The following is an 18,196-nucleotide window of genomic DNA, read 5'->3' as shown; positions in this document are numbered from 1 at the left end:
GCTCAGAAATCGGCGACTGAATCTCGGTCGCAGACAAAGAATGACCCCAGATCTCGACAACAATCACCGATTCGCAGTCTTGACCCTAGGGTAGGGGGAGGGGTCGGAAGCCGGCAGCAAAGGTGGAGTCACGACCGTTCAAATATGATAATATCTATCATTTCTGACCATCTCGGCTTTGCAGGTGTCCGCAGCGAGATCGTCCCATTTCTGGAAAGCCACTATCATGGGGATGGACAAGAGAAGGATCCCCAGAACTCAGAACGGCATGCCGGGAGCAGGTATGTCATGTCATGTATGTCCTATGGCATGCTCATCCGGCAGACGTTGTTGTCTCTCTTGCCTGTCTCTACTCGCGCATTAGGCGGTGAGATATGAGCTATCATTATGCCCATCTGAGTGTGACTGCATACATGCCCCTTATGCGCGTTGCACACACACATACAGGTCTATCGTAATCTTCACTGACACGCATTCTAGTAAACCCCGCTCCTCACCATGACGCTGGGTTCAAAACTGGCATCATGACCTACTTTCACAGCAAGGCACACGCATGCTTACCTTTCTACCAGTGTGCTCAGAGGTGCAGGTTTCAGTGCGTGGCCAACAAGTCTAGAACCGCAACCAACATTCTGACCAGTCAAGAACTGGGGACACAGCCTGCATGTCTCGGTGCGGGGGAATACTTGGTCTGGTAGGTCAATTGAAGCCGCCCCTTCCATGGTACATAACCCAAACACGCAACAACCCAGCGGCATACGACGAGATGGAGGTATTCAGCTTGGGTGAAGCTTGCGAAGGAGTGGGAGATAGCAGGGTGAGACAAGGGATCCGAACAATATCAACAGGGAGAGATCAGGACCAGGATCAGGGCACTGAGGATTCGAGGACCACAGGACGACACTCATTGAGACAGGCAACAAGAATCAACATCCTGCGTTCTTGAGGAACCGGACAGGGAAAATGCTTGCTGGCTGGGCTCTGTGCCTTTTTACTTGGGTAGGGGGAAGCAATGGGAGGGGAGAGAACTTGCTTTTTCGGTCGGTCAATGACCTACTTGGGAATCTCGCCTGCCAGTCAGAACGACAGGAGAAAGCGAGGGCTCCTATAGGTAGGAATGGGATCTGAGCAACACGCCGCTACAAGAGGCATCATGCAAAGCATCGGTGGTCAATGGGGGACGTTATTCGAAAGGCGGGTTGCTTTGCTGCACTGCACATGCAACAGGGTAGCACCAGGGTTCAAGGACAGGGGGGAGAGGGGGGGGGGAGTTCACTTGCACTGTGGGAGGTATCTCTTGATAACTTCCCGGCTCGCCTCACTTTCGAGTGGTACTTGCTCACCGAGTTTCTCAGTGCATGTGAAACATGAGGGTGTAGGAAACGGGGCCAAGGGGGACCGGTGGGATGGGACTGCAGGGCGTGGCGTTTTTGTGGTCTCTGGGACCCGCGCATTCTGTTAATGTGCGTATGGGAATGAGTCGGGATGAGCCATCCGGGATGCCAGAACGGGAGGTTTTATCCCGTATGTGGTGATGATTGAGTGTGTTACACGCTCCTCGAAATAGGACACCGTGGGAAATGGTGGCTGGGTTGGGCATCAGCGGCGGAAATAGGTAAGGCAGGGTGGCTTGATATAGGATGTGCAGGAGGAGAGCTGATGATGCTGGATGTGGTGTTGAGAGAGAGCTGTTCTTTCTGTTGGTGGGGGGACGAGGAAGAGAGCGGAAGAGGGACTGGCGGGGTGTCGATGGATACCGAGTCCGAGAATATGACAAAGCAAGGGATTCCAGGTTTGTGAGGGTACACAAAAGTTTGGTTGCCCTACGACGCTACGATTACCCAAGCCGATGGATTGGCGATGAGTGATGGCATGTGGTTTCTTAAGGCGTCGGGATTCTGACAAAGCTGGTGGGACTTGTGGGACGGTGATCAGGAAGAAGCTGAGGTTTGTTCGACCTAAAATAAAAATGGTTGTACTAACCCGTGACTTTTGTGGGATATGTTGACGATTTGCTGTATATTGAAAACCCAGCGTGTGGTCACCAAAACTTGGTTGAGCACGCTCTTGTCACTCAGGCAGTAGGCATGACAGCCTGGTGTTGTGTCATTTTCAACACTCATTCATTATGGCCAGGGACTACTTCGCATGATAAGCGGCTAAGTATACAGAGCAAGCCGACATTGGGCCTCGAACCTCCCCGGTCGTCTCCTCGAAGGAGGAAATGCTCCAGATATGAGAATGGGTCAATAAGGATCCAGAAATCTCTTGGTCGCCAAGAATCCTCCGTTTATCAGCTTTCAGTTACAATAAGTAAAGCAAACTCCAGCCATGCGTTTCACCCATAACCTTACGGAGCTTCGCTCCAATCAGCTGTATGCTGGATGAGGGCCATCACGAAACAAAAAGCAATTGCAGAAACCGGATGCAAAGACCAATACGAACGGACGAGGTAAGCCCCAGCCATACACGAATACTCATACAGGCAATACAGGAGCAACAAATGTGATATCATGATCACCGTGGGGATGATGGACGGAGACGGCCTGATTCCCATCACTGTGAGCTTTTGCTCTCAGAGTGTCGTTCAGGCCCATTGGGAAGACAAATATCAACCATTGTGCCAGACCCAAACCTCTCAGCTCCAGATCTTATCCAGAATAAGGCAGTATCATGAGATTTCGATCCAGGCACCGGATAGATCAGGATCGCAAACCGCCGACTTGCTTTGCCCGCTCCAACTTTGCCATAACCAAACTCACATGTCGGAGCAAACCGCGTTGTGAATTCCAGGTTCAATTTTCCCATCCCTTGATGACCCGATCTGATCTGAGAGATTGGCCCAGATCAAACCGTCACGTTGTTCAGTTCACCTCGGATTAACGTTTGTGCAGTCATCAACAGCGAAAGTGGTCGCATTGGGGATTTCTGGGGAAAATCTAGAATCCCCAAAATCAGATGTCAGATGCCAACCGAGCCCAAACTTGGGATGGCACCTCCACTTTACCTCCCCAAGCCCAGCTCCGCCCAATCACAAACTTCCCATTCATCCCCATTCAGCCCAGCTTGCCAATGCCCACCCCCGGCCACCTCCGACAATCACACCACGGGCGGCGCCAAGCTCTCCAACGTCGTCAACGGCGAGGGGTCCATGGCACGATTTCCACACCCAGCTGGCCAGATGGTGAGGCAAAACGAGACCGCGGTGGCCCGAGCTGTTACCCAACTTTGCTGACGGCCGTAGGGCTGATCTGGTGCTTCTGGGTGAGGGTGATGCGATTTTGTGTGTGGGAGCGCCTGATTTGTGTTGGCGACGGCGTAAACGACGAAGAGGAGCCGGAAGCTTGGGAGCTGGAGCTTCATTCCAGGCTTTTGGTACACGAGCTTGGATACCAACCAGCCGGATGGATCGATTCGGGAGATGATGTTGGTCAAGGTGGTTTATTCTGGGCTTTGATGGAATGACTTTTGTTGCTGGAAATAGTAATATATAACTCTTGACCATCATCCTGTTTGTATCTTTCCCTTCTTGTATCACCATCATCATCAACAGCTTCATCAACACAGCTCCTCGATCTTTCAGATCACCACCACCAACAAAACAAGCAATCTCCTCTCTCTCTGTCTACTTTTAGTACCAACATCTCAACTTAACCTCTACTCATCACCACTTCAAAAAACAAAACATCAAAAATGTCTCCCATTCTTGCCCGCCTCGCCGCCCGCAACGTCGCCTTCCGCGGTGTTCAGCAGCAACAGAGAACCTTCTCCGTCTACAAGTCCCTCCGGCAGTTCGCCCGCTCCTTCGAGCACGCCCCCTTTGAGCGTCTGCCCGTCTCGACCAACTCTGCCGCCGCCGACTGGGGGAGACAGATCAAGAGGGTTGGAAAGCAGGGTGCTGTGTATGTTTTTTCTTCTCTCCCCCCATTCAAATCAACAGAAGAGATGGCTAACATTTGACGGCGATGATACAGTTACTTCCCTGCCATTGGCATGATCCTCGGGTGGCCATACCTTGCTGCTTCGGGTCTAGATGGTCGTGTTTAAAACATACCTACCTACAACTCCCTATCAAGAGGCACTCTCTTCGATGAAACACACACACATCCACCACGACACACATGAATATTTGCTTTGTTTGGGTATAACGGCGTTTTGGGATACCAATTGGGTTGGTTGGGGTTTTGCATTATGGATGGGCTGGGAGGTTGGCTCAGTCGAAAGTATATTATTGTACAACAGAACAGACAGGATTTAGAGCGTTATACCTACACTCTTAGGTTGGTGGCTGGTCTGGGGAGTATATACAAACACAATCAAAATGCAATGAAACCTCCAGTATGCAGATTTCAGAAAACGTGTTTCCTAGATTAACCCAGTGTCGGAACCCAGCAATCTCAGGCACTCTGACCATCATTCCGCAACATCTCCTTAACATCCTCGTCAATGCCATCGTTTCCAAGATCCGGGAAGTCATCCGACGGCGCTACCTTGCGCTTCTTATTAGACCCGTTGATAGGCACAGCTTGGTAGTTTGCAGCAACGCTAGACAGCATCTCAATCCCCGGGGCAACTACTGGGAATGTGGGGGTCTGCTGAGGCACACCATTGTTGCCATTCTGCTCGGTTTTGATAGGGTCGCTCTGAACGTGCTCGTCGTCGGCATCGCTCTGGGGAGGTGGCGTCAGTGCCTCAAACTGAGGAGGCTCGGGCTCGGTAGAGGTTCTATCCTCCTGTTTGGTGACCTGGCCGCCAAGGATGGTTGCCTCGACCTGGTTCTTCTTGTGCTCAATCTCAGTCCTGCGGCCGCTGAGCAGCTTCATCTGAGCCTCCTCCTGCTGGAGAGCGTTCTGGTTCTCGGCCAAAAGCTTCTCTAGGCTTCTGATCATCTCCTTTCGGGTGCGCAGGCTCTCCGCGACAGCACCCTCGGCGTTGGCCAGGTTCTTGAGCAACCCATTCAGACGAGCCGCCTGAAGCGGCAGCGCCGTCGCCTGTGCGGTGGCTGGGTCGGAAAGCTTCTCGTACTCTGTCTGGGCGTTGCTGAGAGCGACTTTCATGGGAGTGGCACTTCTAGTGACGGCCTGGTGTTGAGCAACCAACGGCATGAGCTCAGAGGGAGCAGGTGGGCCTGACGAGTGGAAACCAGAGCCGCCAAAGGTACCGCCATTGTTAGTAGGGCGTGATTTGTCAAGTTCTAGAACAACAATGCGTTAGTAAGGAGCCACGGAATCGCAAATTTGCCGTATCACGTTACTAACCTCCCATGCGCTCATACAAGCCCTGGATAGTCTCTCTGTCAAAGACGCTGCGATCCCTCCAGACATCCACAACTCTGCGAAGCTTATTCTGAACCTCGGAATTGGCACCCTTATATGCCGACGCCGTGGCCTCGGCGATAATAGGGGCAAAGGCAATGATGAAATCCTCCTTGTGGCGAGCCTTACTCTGCTGAGTCACCTCTGTATTAACAGTCAGCAAGGTGAAAACAAAGCCAGCGACTTAGTCGAGGACGGCACTCACCATTGGCGAGGTAAATCATGTTGAGTCTCTTGGGCGGTGGAAGGTCCTTCAGTTTACCAAGCCACAGGTTGACTGTCTGGGCTGCATGGCGTCTACAGACGCAGTTAGCATCTACAAAAAGCAGAGAAAAAGTCTCATCGAGACTCTGGCTTAAATTGAGGTCGAAACGTACCTGTGGAACATGATCCACTGAGCTGTCGTTGCGATGCTCTCGTGCGTCTCGTTTAGAGCCGAGAGCTTCGACAACACGGCATCATCGGTATATGCCATTGTTGAATATACAGACTGAGAAAACAGATAAAATGTGTGGATGTGTTGCTATGGCCTGCGGGGGTTGGTTAAACACAAGATGGCCGAAACTGAAGCAGACGGGCAATAAATCTGATGATAATGGGGGTGGTTGTGAATGGGTCCCCAATCAGAAGCTTGCTCTCAAATCACGGTTCAGATGGCCGAACTTTGAGAAAGCGGACGTCGCGGCTTGCTTTGGCCTGCAAGAGCTCTGCCACGAGCAATCGCACTATCAGGAGCTACACTTCCTACCAAACGTCCAGGCGTAGTGGCCAGGCAGAGAAGAAGGATGGGACAGAGTGAATGCGCAGTTTGTTTTTTGTTTGTTTGCTGCAGAGATGAAATGGGAAAAGTAGATGGGGATGTGGAAGCTTTAAATGGATCTGGGAAGTTGTTGCCCAGCTCCAAATGCATCAAAGACTGTTTCGGTACCTGATTATTGCATAGTCGTGGCAGTGTGCCCGATTGAAGCATATGCTGGAGCCCCCCCCCCCTTGTCAGCCAATCACTCCTGCAAGCTCCAGGTGCCAGTCAGCCAGAGCCCCCGGAGCCCAGCGCAAGCGCAGCAACCTGGCGCGATCAAAGGCACCTCTTTCTGGATTTATTCGAACAAACACCACCACCGATCCTCCAAACCTGCCATTCTGTCATATTCCTCGCATAACCCCGCTTGAACTTCGGCACCACCAGACACAATCACCATGGCTGACAGATTCCCATCGTTGGAGGACTTCGACTCCGGCGGTAAGTCGACTGCAGCCCCCTATATACCCTGTACCTTGATGGAAACAGGTCGCTTCTAACACTTTCGCATGCAGCCCAGACCGGCGTCCAGGATGCCTCCGAGGTTCCCACAACCAGCAACTTCCTAGAGCGCGAGAAGGCCATTCTCGGTGACGATGCCAACCAGTTCGCGACAGTCGAGGACGCCGGCTTCGACGAGGATGACGACGACCTGCTAGGAGGCGGCATCTCTGCCACCGGCAATAACAGTGCTGCGTTTGATAGCCAATTCCCTGACATCACCAGCCCAAATGAGGTATGGAAGAACGCCCAACATTACATGCCGCTGTGTCTGCGTATAAAGAGTTTCAACGTTGACGAGTTATCAGGGCCTCACACCCCCCGCCGGAACCACCACCATCACCGGTCCCTCCGTCAGCTACAACTCCGGCTACAACGCTTACGCCCAAGAGGAGGAGGAGCCCCAAGTGATTAAGGAGTGGAGGGAGAAGCGGGACGCCGGCAACGCCAAGCGGGCAGAGCAGTTCGCCCAGCAGCGCGCCGAGACGGTCAAGGAGGCCCAGCAGAACATCGATGACTTCTACGAGAACTACAACAACAAGAAGGAGAAGACCATTGCCCAGTCAAGGAAGGAGGCTGAGCAGTTCCTGGCCAGCCGTGAGGACACCACATCGGGCGGCACCAGCTGGGAGCGCATCGCCAAGATCGTCGATGTGAGCGGCAAGGGCGCGAAGGGTGGTGCTTTGGGCTCTGGCAAGGAACGATTCAGGGAGTTGCTGGTCAGCTTGCGCAAGGACGAGAAGGCCCCCGGTGCTGAGGGTTATTAAACCTGTTGAGAGTTGGAGGTTGGAAGCTGAAAGGGGTGGTGACGATACCCATCATAAATTACAACGAGGAGCCATGGCCTATTCGCATTAATGTACTTTTAGATGGGGCTTTATTTATTTGCTGCACAGGACTTCTCGGGTTTTAAGGGTGAAGGCGTCAAAACATCAATGGGAGCACAGCTTTTTTTTTTTGCCAAAGGAACATATAGCATACAAAAAGTGACTTGAATACAACTGCTAGAGTGAAAGAAGACCAACCAGAATTCATCAAACATATCAGCCTCGGCAATCGGCGGACATACCGAATAAGCTCAGTTATCCCGCGCCATCATAGGACACACCACATGGAAGAAACACATTGGTGAATAATGGCAACCTCCGTTCTATTGCTGTTTCTCAGCAACCTCTTGCTACACACATGTACAAGTTTCCAGCGGTGGTCCAAGGTTCGATCCCCGCCTTGTTCTATCTCCCCTCACTTCCCACGGCTAAACTGCATCATCTGATATGCGGTAGGCTTAGTTCTTGCCGAACCAGGTCTTGTAACCGCAAACCTGACGGCCCATGGCGTACATGGAGGCTGTTTTGATTCTGTCAGCCAAACTAACTGTCTTTGCTGGTACTCTCAAGGAGTGATACATACCACCGAAGGTACCCCACATGAGGGCGTAGTAAGGGGTGAGCATGAGGCCGGAGCGGGGGCTCTGTTTGAGGGAATCGTAGGTTAGTACGTCATGTTTGATACCTCCTCGTGTTGCCATGTCCATATTCTGCTTTTGAATGACCGCCAGGTCTTTCCAGCGGACAGACCCCCCTCCACCTCTGTTTTCCTTGCGACTGGGGAAGGGGAACACTCACGATTCTCCAGATACGAGTGTGAGCCCGGTAGGCAGCCTGGTAAACCCGCTGCTGGTGAGGGACCTTGTTGGGAGCGTCGACGAGACTACAAACAACCCATTAGCCTTTTCTGTTCCTTCTCTCCATATCCCCTCCCTCTGTTCTTCCCCCTCAACCCCACTACTCTATTCCCCGTCGTTGTTCACGTCGTGATTGTTGTGGTGTCGCTTTCAACCCCTCTCCAACCGCAATCGTATGACCCTCCAATGTCGTCGGTATTTTCCCCCATGCGCGAGAATTGCAAGCTTCCTCCACTCCCCTCCCCTCCCCTCCAAACTCCTATCCCTTAAGCCGAGGAATTGCTTACCCCATTGTGAGAAAAGTGAGCGGAGATTTGAAAAAGTGCGGTTGGTGTTTTTTTGCGGTTCGCGTCGGCGACAACAAACAAAGCTGATGTTCAATTGATTCGGGTGGTCAGCAAGAGGTTCGAAAGCTTGGGGCAGCGGAATGACGGAGCAAAGCGGGCTGCAACCGGGGAAGGTGTGGTCTGTGCTTCCGGGTTTACTAAGCAGATTGTTCGGCTGCGAGCCCCTTCTTTTGGAGCCCGGGCTGGAGAAAACGACGTACTACACAGTAGTCTCCTGTTGAAAACGACGCTAGCCATATAGAACCAATATTGACTCAACATCAAAAAATGGTGAAAACGCACCAAAAAACGGGGTGTTTTCGTGCAGACCCATCCGACAAATATTTCAACGGCCTCCCACCACAACAGCGAGCACCTCACTGGCTTCGGCCCGCAATTGAATTGTACGACCGGTGTGGCCTTAGTTGGTTAAATTGGTCGGCTATTCAATTGGCTGGTGAGTGGTGGTTGTAACTGGGTGCCGTCTAAGTTGCAACCGCACCAACGCGAGCCATTATTCAACACCTTCGATGGCCACGATGCATATCAAAACATCTATGGCATTGAATTCCAGGTCAAAAGTCCACCAAAACGTGCCAAACCAGGTGCAGATTGGAGCTAAAGAGGCCTTGCAAATGTGTGTGGTTGTGCAGGCGGCCTGCCACTTGGTGTTTTTGTATGATTTTCAACGTTGGTGCCAAATGCGGCTACGGCCGTTTTCAACAGGAGACTACGTCGTTTTCTCCAGCCAGGCTCCTCCTTTTGCTTGTGAAGCTTCAACCCTGTCGGGTCCACTTTTAAAGAAGGAGAAAGGCAGTGGCATATAGGTATTAAATATCATACATATCTCAATTAGGTGGTACAAAAGCATTTGCGCTCTTTGCTCCAGTCTGGGAGCATTCTTCTAGTCCTTGGAAGCCTCCCTTCTACACTAGTCAAACAAACCCTCCAAATATGCGCCGTGCCAAGTGTGTATTGTGATCCCTCTAATGGTCCTCGCTTGGTGGGGGGCTGGGTGGTGAGCCCCCGTGGTTCTTGGGCTTGATGACCAGCAATATGATTACCGCGGCGATTAGAAGCAACAGAAGTAAGATGATCTTCCGCTTGATCGTCTTCTTCTGATATCCTTCTGCAACTTGGAGCTCCTTGGCAGCTTCTTTCACGTCGCTCGACATGGACTCGACATTGTAGTCTATCCTATCCAGCATGGTGCCCTGGTCAATGACCATCGTTTGTAAATCGCGGAACAAATTCGCCAAGTCGATGATGCCCTGTGCGATCTCCTCAATCTCTCGCTCGCGTTGCGCAATGGCAGCGTCGTTTGAGTGGAGAAGTTTCTGGTGTGTAGCTGCCTGCAGTGTAGCTTGCGAATAAGTTCTATCCGCATCAGATTCCATAAGAGATGGTTCACCCCCACTTAATGATGTCGACGTTTGGTCCATCGGGCTTATCAGTCCAGACATGCCCTTGAGTTCTGCAAAGAAAGTCAGCATCCGCGCTCCATACTTGACAATTTGGGTGCATTCTTACTCTTCAGATAATTGCTCTGTTTCTTCCTAAACAACGAACTCGCTTCCTGCACCCTGGTGGCCAAGTTCACCTGGATATTCTTGGCCATAGTCTCGTCGGCCTTGCTCATCTGGCCCGTCTGTTTGCCCTCACGAACCATCTGCTCTATCCGTTGTATGCATCCGTGGCAGTCGTGAAATCCCTTCGTGATGGCCTGCGTCAACTTCTCAATCTCTCTTTCCTCGGCCTTTTTGGTGTCCTCGTCGTTGAACCCCGGCAGCACATGTTTCTGATGCAGCCGTTCCAGCTTCTGGCTCTTTTGCGCAATATCGGCCAAGATCTCGCTGACTTCGTCTGACACGTCGGCCCATCGTGGGGGAAGCAAGTCCATTTCGATCACGGCATCGCCATCGTCCACATCGTACGCTCCGGCAGATAACAGCCCCCTGCGGTCCTCGTCTGCCGAGAAGAGCACTCCGGTGCTTGCGCCGCTGCTTCCGCCGAAGCGCTCGCCCACGGTGGATGGCCCATATCGATTTCGTTGTGCCGGGTGGTGGGCGTAGGACTGCCGGTACGAAATGTAGCTGGATCAGACACGTTAGCTCACGTCTTTCCAAACAGAACGAACTGGCAAGCTGCCACCTACAGATTTGTGCGGTCTCGCCACATGGCGGACGCAGGAAGGGTAGAAGTGGTCCCTTCAATTCGCTATGGGAAGTTGTAAAGGAGTGAGGGGCCGTCTTGTGGTGTATGTTGCCGCAAATGTGGATGTTGCGACATCACATCGTAAATCACCGTCGTAATGCGCTCCGGCTACTCGCTCGCTCTCTGGAAGATGACGCCAACTGGAAGCAGACACAATTGCCAATTGCAGGAGGCGCAGTGAGAGGTCCGGCTGGGACCCCTTGGCTGGCGCGCTGGAGAGCTGGAACAGCCTTGGGGGAAGGGCGGCCGTCAGCTGCCAGCACCTGTGGGCCTTATGGAACATGGCTGACAGTGACGGTGGAGCTGCCAACGCCAACAGAAGGCGGCGTGGTGCCTTGGCAGTTGCGCGCACCCAGGAGAAGGCAGCAATGCAGGCCCGCTGGAGGCCCGGGCGCCTCTCCAGAAGGGGGGGCCCCGCATCCCTTCTCGAAAGCTTGCGTCTCATTTAATCTGACCCTCACGACGACTCCATCAGCTCGCCGAGACGCTACACTTCGTTCTTTGGCCTTCTGCAAACACCGCTGCTGCCAGATCAGATCCCTTCAGAATCGCTTCCACGCATCCATAACCAATTTTCGTTCACTACAAACACATCAAGATGGTCAGTCTTCCATGTCAACAGATGCGCCCGAGACCTTGAACCAACTGCCTGGTAACCCCGCGGTTGAGGGGACAATGAGGCGGCATTCGCAACACATATTCAGGAGAACATCGCAAGCTGACGTTGTTCGCTACAGGCCGACTCTCTCACCGAGGAGCAGGTTTCTGAGTTCAAGGAGGCCTTCTCCCTCTTCGTATGTCCCCCTTTCTATTTCTATCAGTGGTTCCTCCTGGCGCAAACTTGCTGACCTCTTCAACAGGACAAGGACGGTGATGGTTAGTGGTTCCCCTGTAGCCGAGTTTCCCAAATCTCCCCAACCCGCCCAACGAGGCTCGCGTTTTGCACGTTCGACATTTCGTACGACGACGATAACGATGATTTCCGCCTGGCTTATTTCCTTTTATACAATGGACGAATCACTAAAGCGGTAAACAGGACAAATCACTACTAAGGAGTTGGGCACCGTTATGCGTTCGCTGGGACAGAACCCTTCCGAGTCAGAGCTCCAGGATATGATCAACGAGGTCGATGCGGACAACAATGGCACCATCGATTTCCCAGGTAGGCACCGCCAATTGCGCGCATGCGCATCTATACACGACCACATGGCTGACCAGGTGTAGAGTTCCTTACTATGATGGCTAGGAAGATGAAGGATACAGACTCCGAGGAGGAAATCCGTGAAGCTTTCAAGGTGTGTATACTCTCAGAGAGGGTACCTTCCAATTGGTTCTAATCAGGAGGTGAAGGTGTTCGATCGCGATAATAACGGCTTCATCTCGGCTGCCGAGTTGCGTCATGTCATGACCTCCATTGGCGAGAAGCTCACCGACGACGAGGTTGATGAGATGATCAGGGAGGCTGATCAAGACGGTGATGGTCGCATTGACTGTAAGCACCTTTTCATATCATATATACACGGCAAATGCTGACAATCTACAGATAACGAGTTCGTGCAGCTCATGATGCAGAAGTAAACTCCGAAGCAGCCAATTTGCATTTAACGTCCCGTCTTACGAAAACCTGCGTCTAATGTTTCGGATTTTTCTTTCTACTTCATTCTGGATGGGTCTGCCCCGGTCAGCGTCGGGTAGGGTTTTATCGCCAGAGGTTTGATATCAAACATCAATCGCAAGGGATTCCCCTGTTCTCTATTGGGCATCATGCTTGACGCCATCTCCACCCTATGGATGCTCCCCTTTTCCGGGGGGTTTCAGGGGTCAGTGGGGTACGCCAACACCAAGCATCAAACAGTGAAGGTGGTGATTGATGATTGAAGGGGTGGGAATCATTCAGCAAACACAAAAGACTTCTGGGCCTGCCTTCTGGGTCGAGGGGGTTAGTCTGTTTTTGTTGGCTATTCAAGGTCGGGAGCTGACCACCGCCTCGTTGTTTGTGTCTTGACGACTCTTTGCCTTGTCGACTTCAGCGCGATGTTCTTTTTGTCCAGCGGGATATTCTTAGTGTAGGGTTGATAATGAGAAGCCTGTTTTAGAAGGGAATAGACTTGTGTGTGTACCCAATTGCCCAAAGTTACACAGGAACAAGACAAGTGACACAAGCAATGAAGAGAGGGGGGAATAATAAGCTGACCATTAACGTCATTTTTGCCGAGCCAGCCGCTAGTATATAATAATCTTGGTCCCCCAAGGAAGCATCCGCCTCCTCCCGCTCGTGCATGATGATTGTGGCAGTGCTGGACGATACTATGTACTAGGGAAGCCGAAAACGAGGCTCAGCCCTATAGGGCTGGCTAAGGTAGAGGAACAAAGGGGAGGATGTGTAGATGATGCCCGATGTGATGCGAGAGGTGAGGTGAGGTGGGTTGGGTGTAATTATTCTATGTCGAGTGTTGTAGTAGGTGTGATTTTTCCAGTGATTTCTTTCTTTACGTGTAGTTCTTCCCATCCTCCTCCGTTACCAGCTGGTTGTGTAAGCCCAGGCAATAACTTCATTCCTCCTTTTTCAGAATTTTACTCGATGACCTTTCCGAGAGGGAAGCAACACGTTGTTTTTGTTCAGTGTCTCTCTGGCATTTTTGTTGTGAGACTTTTGAACAAGTGTTGCAAAGTCTCTTTTGGTCGAAAGTTGATGATCAGTTTCTTAAGCTTTTGTTGTCGATCGGGTGAGATACAGGGGCGGTCGTGGGATGCTGCGAGTCCCGCCAGCTCGTTCTTTGATGCTCTCGCGGAGGCGGATGGCGGTGGGGATCATGACTGCGTCCATGCCGCATGTTGGGCCGCCGCCGCCGCCGGAGCCGAAGGAGGAGGGTCGGGGGAGGAAGGCTGCTGTTGCGGCGAAGGCGAGGAGGAGAATTCTTTTGGAGCGGGGACTGAGAGGTTGTTAGATGGATGGGGAGCATGGGGACGGGGAGGGGGGAAAGGGGTTTACAATCGGATTGGTTTGGGATGTTGTGGTGGTTCCATTTTGGTTGTTGGCTCTAGAGGATGCTTTAGGGTGGGTTTGGTGGAGGTTGAGGTGGATGGTTGAGAAATATGTATGTGGTGAGTTGGTGTGAGATTGAGGTCGGAGGGATGAGAATATCTAGGAGCTTTCTTATTTGTGGGAGGCGAGAGATGTAATGAAGTGAAGAGAATTTTGGGTTTGATATTGGCTGGTTCGTGGCTTGTGTCAGAGGTTAAACGGTCAGTCGGGTCGAGTTAATCTACATTCAACGGCCTTGCATTTGGTATGCACTCCATAATCGCTTGGATATTGTTCCGCAAAGGGATTAATCGATTGAGAGCAACAGTTGTAATGGTTTATTGCTCTGGATAGCCGCACGTTGCAGCGGTTGCTCTTCGTATGAAATGAGTTTGAGATATCAACCCACGTATCGTGAGAAATTGAAAGCAACACTCAGTGTTTGTCTGGTTCAGCCCTTCTTTCGGTCATGACTCAAAGGGTAAAACTGAGCGCCTAAACAATGACCAAAAGATTATCTTGACCTTACATAGACGTCGTTCAAAGTCTGATTTCAACCGCAATCAGCTGTATGATATGAATTAGACTCTTGCAAGAGTCGAAAAAGTCCATTAGTTGACAAAGGGTCAGTCAGGGTGTGCTTGCCTGCAGCCCCTATTTTACCCCTTTTTCAGGTTCCTTGGAAGAGTGAGAGACCTGAAGCCATGGTGAGATAGCCTCAGCGAGCACACACAACGACAGCAATTCTGACGGGGACTTTTGGTTCTCTACAGAATTTCATCTCTCCATCTTGAAACCCTCCATTGCACCTATGCTTTGCAGGCCTCTTTCAATGGCAAGTGTCGAGATTATTGAAAGGGGGAAGCGACCCACTTTGAACCCTCAGGGTCTGGAACAGACGCCAATCGCAATGGACGCTGCCTGAGGCACCGAATGGGACAAGGGTCCGACAGCTGCCACCCTGAACCTCCAGCGGACAGCACGCAGAGCCACATCGCTGTGAGAGACCATCTGGTAATGCGGCAACGGTCTGCAACTAGCGAACACACGAACAACCTCCTCCAAACCTCCCGCTCTCAATTCTGGACCGAATTCTCCCCTAGGCCCCTACGAGGGCCCTAATAAAGTCACCATGAGCTCCCGTGAGTTTAATGCCCGCCATTCCCTTTGCCTACCTACATCTGCGCCAATGTATCGCCAGCCAGCCAGCCGTATCGGGAGTTACTGACGTGCCTGCAACCCCACAGTCAAGCAGTTCATCCGCAACGTACGCGCCGCGAAGACCATCGCCGACGAAAGAGCCGTCATTCAGAAAGAAAGCGCATCCATCCGTGCCAGCTTCAGGGAAGAGAGCGCAGACCACGGTGTCAGGTACATATATCATCGACCCCTGGAGACAGACAGTCTGGGTTGGGCAGTGTGTGTGCTGATAGTAGGAACGGTACAGGCGGAACAATGTGGCCAAGCTACTCTACCTCTTCACGCTTGGCGAGCGCACTCATTTCGGCCAGATTGAGTGCTTGAAGCTTCTCGCATCACCTCGTTTCGCCGACAAGCGGTTAGGGCATTTGGCAACAAGTTTGCTGCTGGACGAGAACCAGGAGGTTCTCACCTTGGTCACCAACTCTCTCCAAAAGTGCGTCCATTTGCTCTGGCAGAGAACCCTACAACCAACTGACTCGATGGTACTAGTGACCTGCAACATTCTAATCAATACGTGGTCGGTCTTGCCTTGTGTACTCTCGGAAACATCGCCTCGGTCGAAATGTCGAGAGATTTGTTCAGTCAGATCGAGAACCTGATATCCACCGCGAACCCCTATATTCGACGAAAAGCAGCCCTCTGCACCATGCGGATTTGTCGAAAAGTACCAGACCTACAAGAACACTTTATCGAAAAGGCGAGCCAGCTTCTGTCCGATAGGAATCACGGCGTGCTGCTCTGCGGCCTGACCTTGGTCAACAGTCTTTGCGAGGCCGACGAAGCCGAGGGCGGTGAGGAGGGAATTGTCGACAAGTTCAAGCAGTTCGTCCCTGCTCTCGTGAGGATTCTGAAGGGGCTGGCATCCTCGGGATATGCCCCTGAGCACGACGTCACTGGAATTACAGACCCCTTCTTGCAGGTCAAGCTTCTGCGGTTGCTTCGTGTTTTGGCCCGCAATGATGCCCAGGTAACAGAACAGATCAACGATATTCTCGCGCAGGTCGCGACCAACACCGACTCTTCCAAGAATGTTGGAAACTCGATTCTCTACGAGGCGGTACGGACGATTCTGGATATCGAGGCGGACTCTGGCTTGCGTGTTCTGGGTGTGAATATTCTGGGCAAGTTCTTGACGAACAAGGATAACAACATTCGCTACGTCGCGCTGAACACCTTGGTCAAGGTGGTGGCCATCGATACTAACGCCGTACAAAGACATCGGAATACTATTTTGGAGTGTCTGAGGGATCCCGATATCAGCATCAGGAGAAGAGCCTTGGACCTCAGCTTTACCCTCATCAACGAGAGCAATGTTCGGGTTCTGATTAGGGAACTGTTGGCATTCTTGGAGGTGGCCGATAACGAGTTTAAGCCAACCATGACCACCCAAATTGGCGTCGCTGCGGACCGTTATGCACCAAACAAGAGGTGGCAATTCGATACCATGTTGCGCGTGCTGAGCTTGGCGGGCAATTACGTGAAGGAGCCGATCTTGTCGTCCTTCGTTCGTCTTATCGCCACAACCCCTGAGCTTCAGACGTATGCCGTACAAAAGCTTTACGCGAATCTCAAAAAGGACATCACACAGGAGAGCTTGACACAAGCCGGTGCTTGGTGTATTGGTGAGTATGGCGATGCTCTGCTCCGTGGTGGTCAGTACGAGGAGGAGGAATTGGTCAAGGAGGTCAAGGAGCACGAAATCGTTGATCTCTTTTCCACCATTCTTAGCAGCAGTTATGGTACTCAGGTTACCACCGAGTATGTGATCACAGCCTTGGTCAAACTCACGACCAGGTTCTCCGAGCCAGCACAGATCGAACGGATACGGCGCCTGTTGCAAAACCACCAGACAAGTTTGGACGTCGAGGTGCAACAACGTGCGGTTGAGTTCAGCAACCTGTTTTCATACGACGACATTCGCCGTGGTGTGCTCGAGAAGATGCCGCCTCCTCAGATCAAGGAATCATCACGAGTACTTGGCGAAGCGGCGAAGAAGACGAAGAAGGCGGACAACAGGAAGTCCAAGTCTCTCAAGCCGAAAGAGGAGGATCTTCTTTTCGACCTCATGGGCGATAGCGGACCATCGGCCCCGTCGCCAGTCAATGGCACTCAGAACGCGGATTTGCTTGCGGATATTCTTGGAGGAGCCAGCGCCCCGGCTCCTACCAGCTCTTCGCCAGCTCCGGTACAGTCCAATGTGGCCTCGATCATGGATCTCTTTTCGCAAGGACCAACGTCCACGCCACCTCCCGGCCCGGCTGCTGCCGCCCCTCCACCCAGCGCCGCCCTCTTCTCCATGGATGCTGTCCCAGCACCACAGGCGGCCGCTGCTCCTGCTGTCCCAGTTGGACACCCTTGCTACGACAACAACGGCCTGAACGTGACTATCCAGACACAAAGAAACGCGGAAGGCACAGTTCAGGCCATCGCCAGATTCAAGAACACGTCTGGGGCCCCTCTCTCCAATGTTGGGCTGCAGGCTGCTGTGCCAAAATCACAGAAGTTGCAGTTACTCAGCATTTCATCGACAGATGTGGCGCATGGTGCTGAGGCCACACAAATGATGAGGGTAGCGGGTTGCAAGGGGGTAAGTGATTGTACGTTCCATGGTACAAAAGTACTTTGCTAACAATCCTGTGAACAGCCTCTGCGGTTGCGCTTGAAGATTGGGTATACTCACCCCGCGGCGGGACAGGTAATGGATGTGGTTGCTTGGCAGGAGCCTGCTTAATGGTGTCATGCTAGCGATGGTTGGTTTCTATAGTGCGGAGAAGAGAGATTCGGGTGGGCGTTTTCTGTCACGTATGGATGGCTGTGATGGCTGCGGGGCGTCGGACGGTTAACAGCACAATAAAACATCATGGAGGGGGGAAAGCGTGGTAACCTAGATATATTACTGGTGTGAGTTGATAGTGGTGATGACTCCAAGAATCCAGATTATACCGTGATGATAGTGTGACCTTGCCTTAGGTGCAAGAAATTGGCGGCTCCTCGAAACAGCTTCCAAAACATATGAGTACCCAAAACAGACGTCCTTGAAATCTCAAAAGTCTTCCAGTTTTAATAAATTTTGCGCCATTCCCAACCCGCTATTGATGCAAGAAAAAAAGCTTCAATCGCACACAGCTA

At 52.1% G+C, this 18,196-nt stretch overlaps 7 protein-coding genes across 7 annotated transcripts; 4 read left to right on the top strand and 3 right to left on the bottom strand.

Annotated features, from left to right (window-relative positions):
- Positions 1-3,693: 3,693 nt before the first annotated feature.
- PODANS_2_12340 (uncharacterized protein) lies at positions 3,694-4,047 on the top strand (the record flags this gene model as incomplete). The annotated part of the gene is made up of 2 exons (XM_001912015.1): positions 3,694-3,902; positions 3,975-4,047. 2 exons carry the CDS (start codon positions 3,694-3,696, stop codon positions 4,045-4,047), a joined length of 282 nt encoding a protein of 93 aa, XP_001912050.1.
- A 350-nt stretch (positions 4,048-4,397) lies between these two features.
- On the bottom strand, positions 4,398-5,105 carry PODANS_2_12330 (uncharacterized protein; the record flags this gene model as incomplete). Its single annotated transcript, XM_001912014.1, has 1 exon — positions 4,398-5,105. One exon carries the CDS (start codon positions 5,103-5,105, stop codon positions 4,398-4,400), a length of 708 nt encoding a protein of 235 aa, XP_001912049.1.
- A 1,407-nt stretch (positions 5,106-6,512) lies between these two features.
- PODANS_2_12320 (uncharacterized protein) lies at positions 6,513-7,382 on the top strand (the record flags this gene model as incomplete). The annotated part of the gene is made up of 3 exons (XM_001912013.1): positions 6,513-6,555; positions 6,630-6,850; positions 6,924-7,382. 3 exons carry the CDS (start codon positions 6,513-6,515, stop codon positions 7,380-7,382), a joined length of 723 nt encoding a protein of 240 aa, XP_001912048.1.
- A 518-nt stretch (positions 7,383-7,900) lies between these two features.
- On the bottom strand, positions 7,901-8,591 carry PODANS_2_12310 (uncharacterized protein; the record flags this gene model as incomplete). Its single annotated transcript, XM_001912012.1, has 4 exons — positions 7,901-7,962; positions 8,026-8,086; positions 8,241-8,325; positions 8,587-8,591. The coding sequence occupies 4 exons, from the start codon at positions 8,589-8,591 to the stop codon at positions 7,901-7,903; spliced, it is 213 nt and encodes a 70-aa protein (XP_001912047.1).
- Positions 8,592-9,611: 1,020 nt separating this feature from the next.
- Positions 9,612-10,525, bottom strand: PODANS_2_12300 (uncharacterized protein; the record flags this gene model as incomplete). Its single annotated transcript, XM_001912011.1, has 2 exons — positions 9,612-10,099; positions 10,156-10,525. 2 exons carry the CDS (start codon positions 10,523-10,525, stop codon positions 9,612-9,614), a joined length of 858 nt encoding a protein of 285 aa, XP_001912046.1.
- A 912-nt stretch (positions 10,526-11,437) lies between these two features.
- On the top strand, positions 11,438-12,417 carry PODANS_2_12290 (uncharacterized protein; the record flags this gene model as incomplete). The annotated part of the gene is made up of 7 exons (XM_001912010.1): positions 11,438-11,440; positions 11,577-11,633; positions 11,700-11,715; positions 11,876-12,001; positions 12,064-12,134; positions 12,190-12,331; positions 12,383-12,417. The coding sequence occupies 7 exons, from the start codon at positions 11,438-11,440 to the stop codon at positions 12,415-12,417; spliced, it is 450 nt and encodes a 149-aa protein (XP_001912045.1).
- A 2,675-nt stretch (positions 12,418-15,092) lies between these two features.
- Positions 15,093-17,798, top strand: PODANS_2_12280 (uncharacterized protein; the record flags this gene model as incomplete). The annotated part of the gene is made up of 4 exons (XM_001912009.1): positions 15,093-15,235; positions 15,312-15,500; positions 15,557-17,654; positions 17,712-17,798. Coding segments are annotated over 4 exons (2,517 nt in total), but the record flags the coding sequence as incomplete, so codon positions are not given.
- Between the last annotated feature and the right edge of the window lie 398 nt (positions 17,799-18,196).

This window comes from Podospora anserina, chromosome 2, assembly GCF_000226545.1.
Source record: "Podospora anserina S mat+ genomic DNA chromosome 2, supercontig 2".
Taxonomy (NCBI): domain Eukaryota; kingdom Fungi; phylum Ascomycota; class Sordariomycetes; order Sordariales; family Podosporaceae; genus Podospora; species Podospora anserina.
This window is presented reverse-complemented; position numbering and strand designations above follow the sequence as displayed.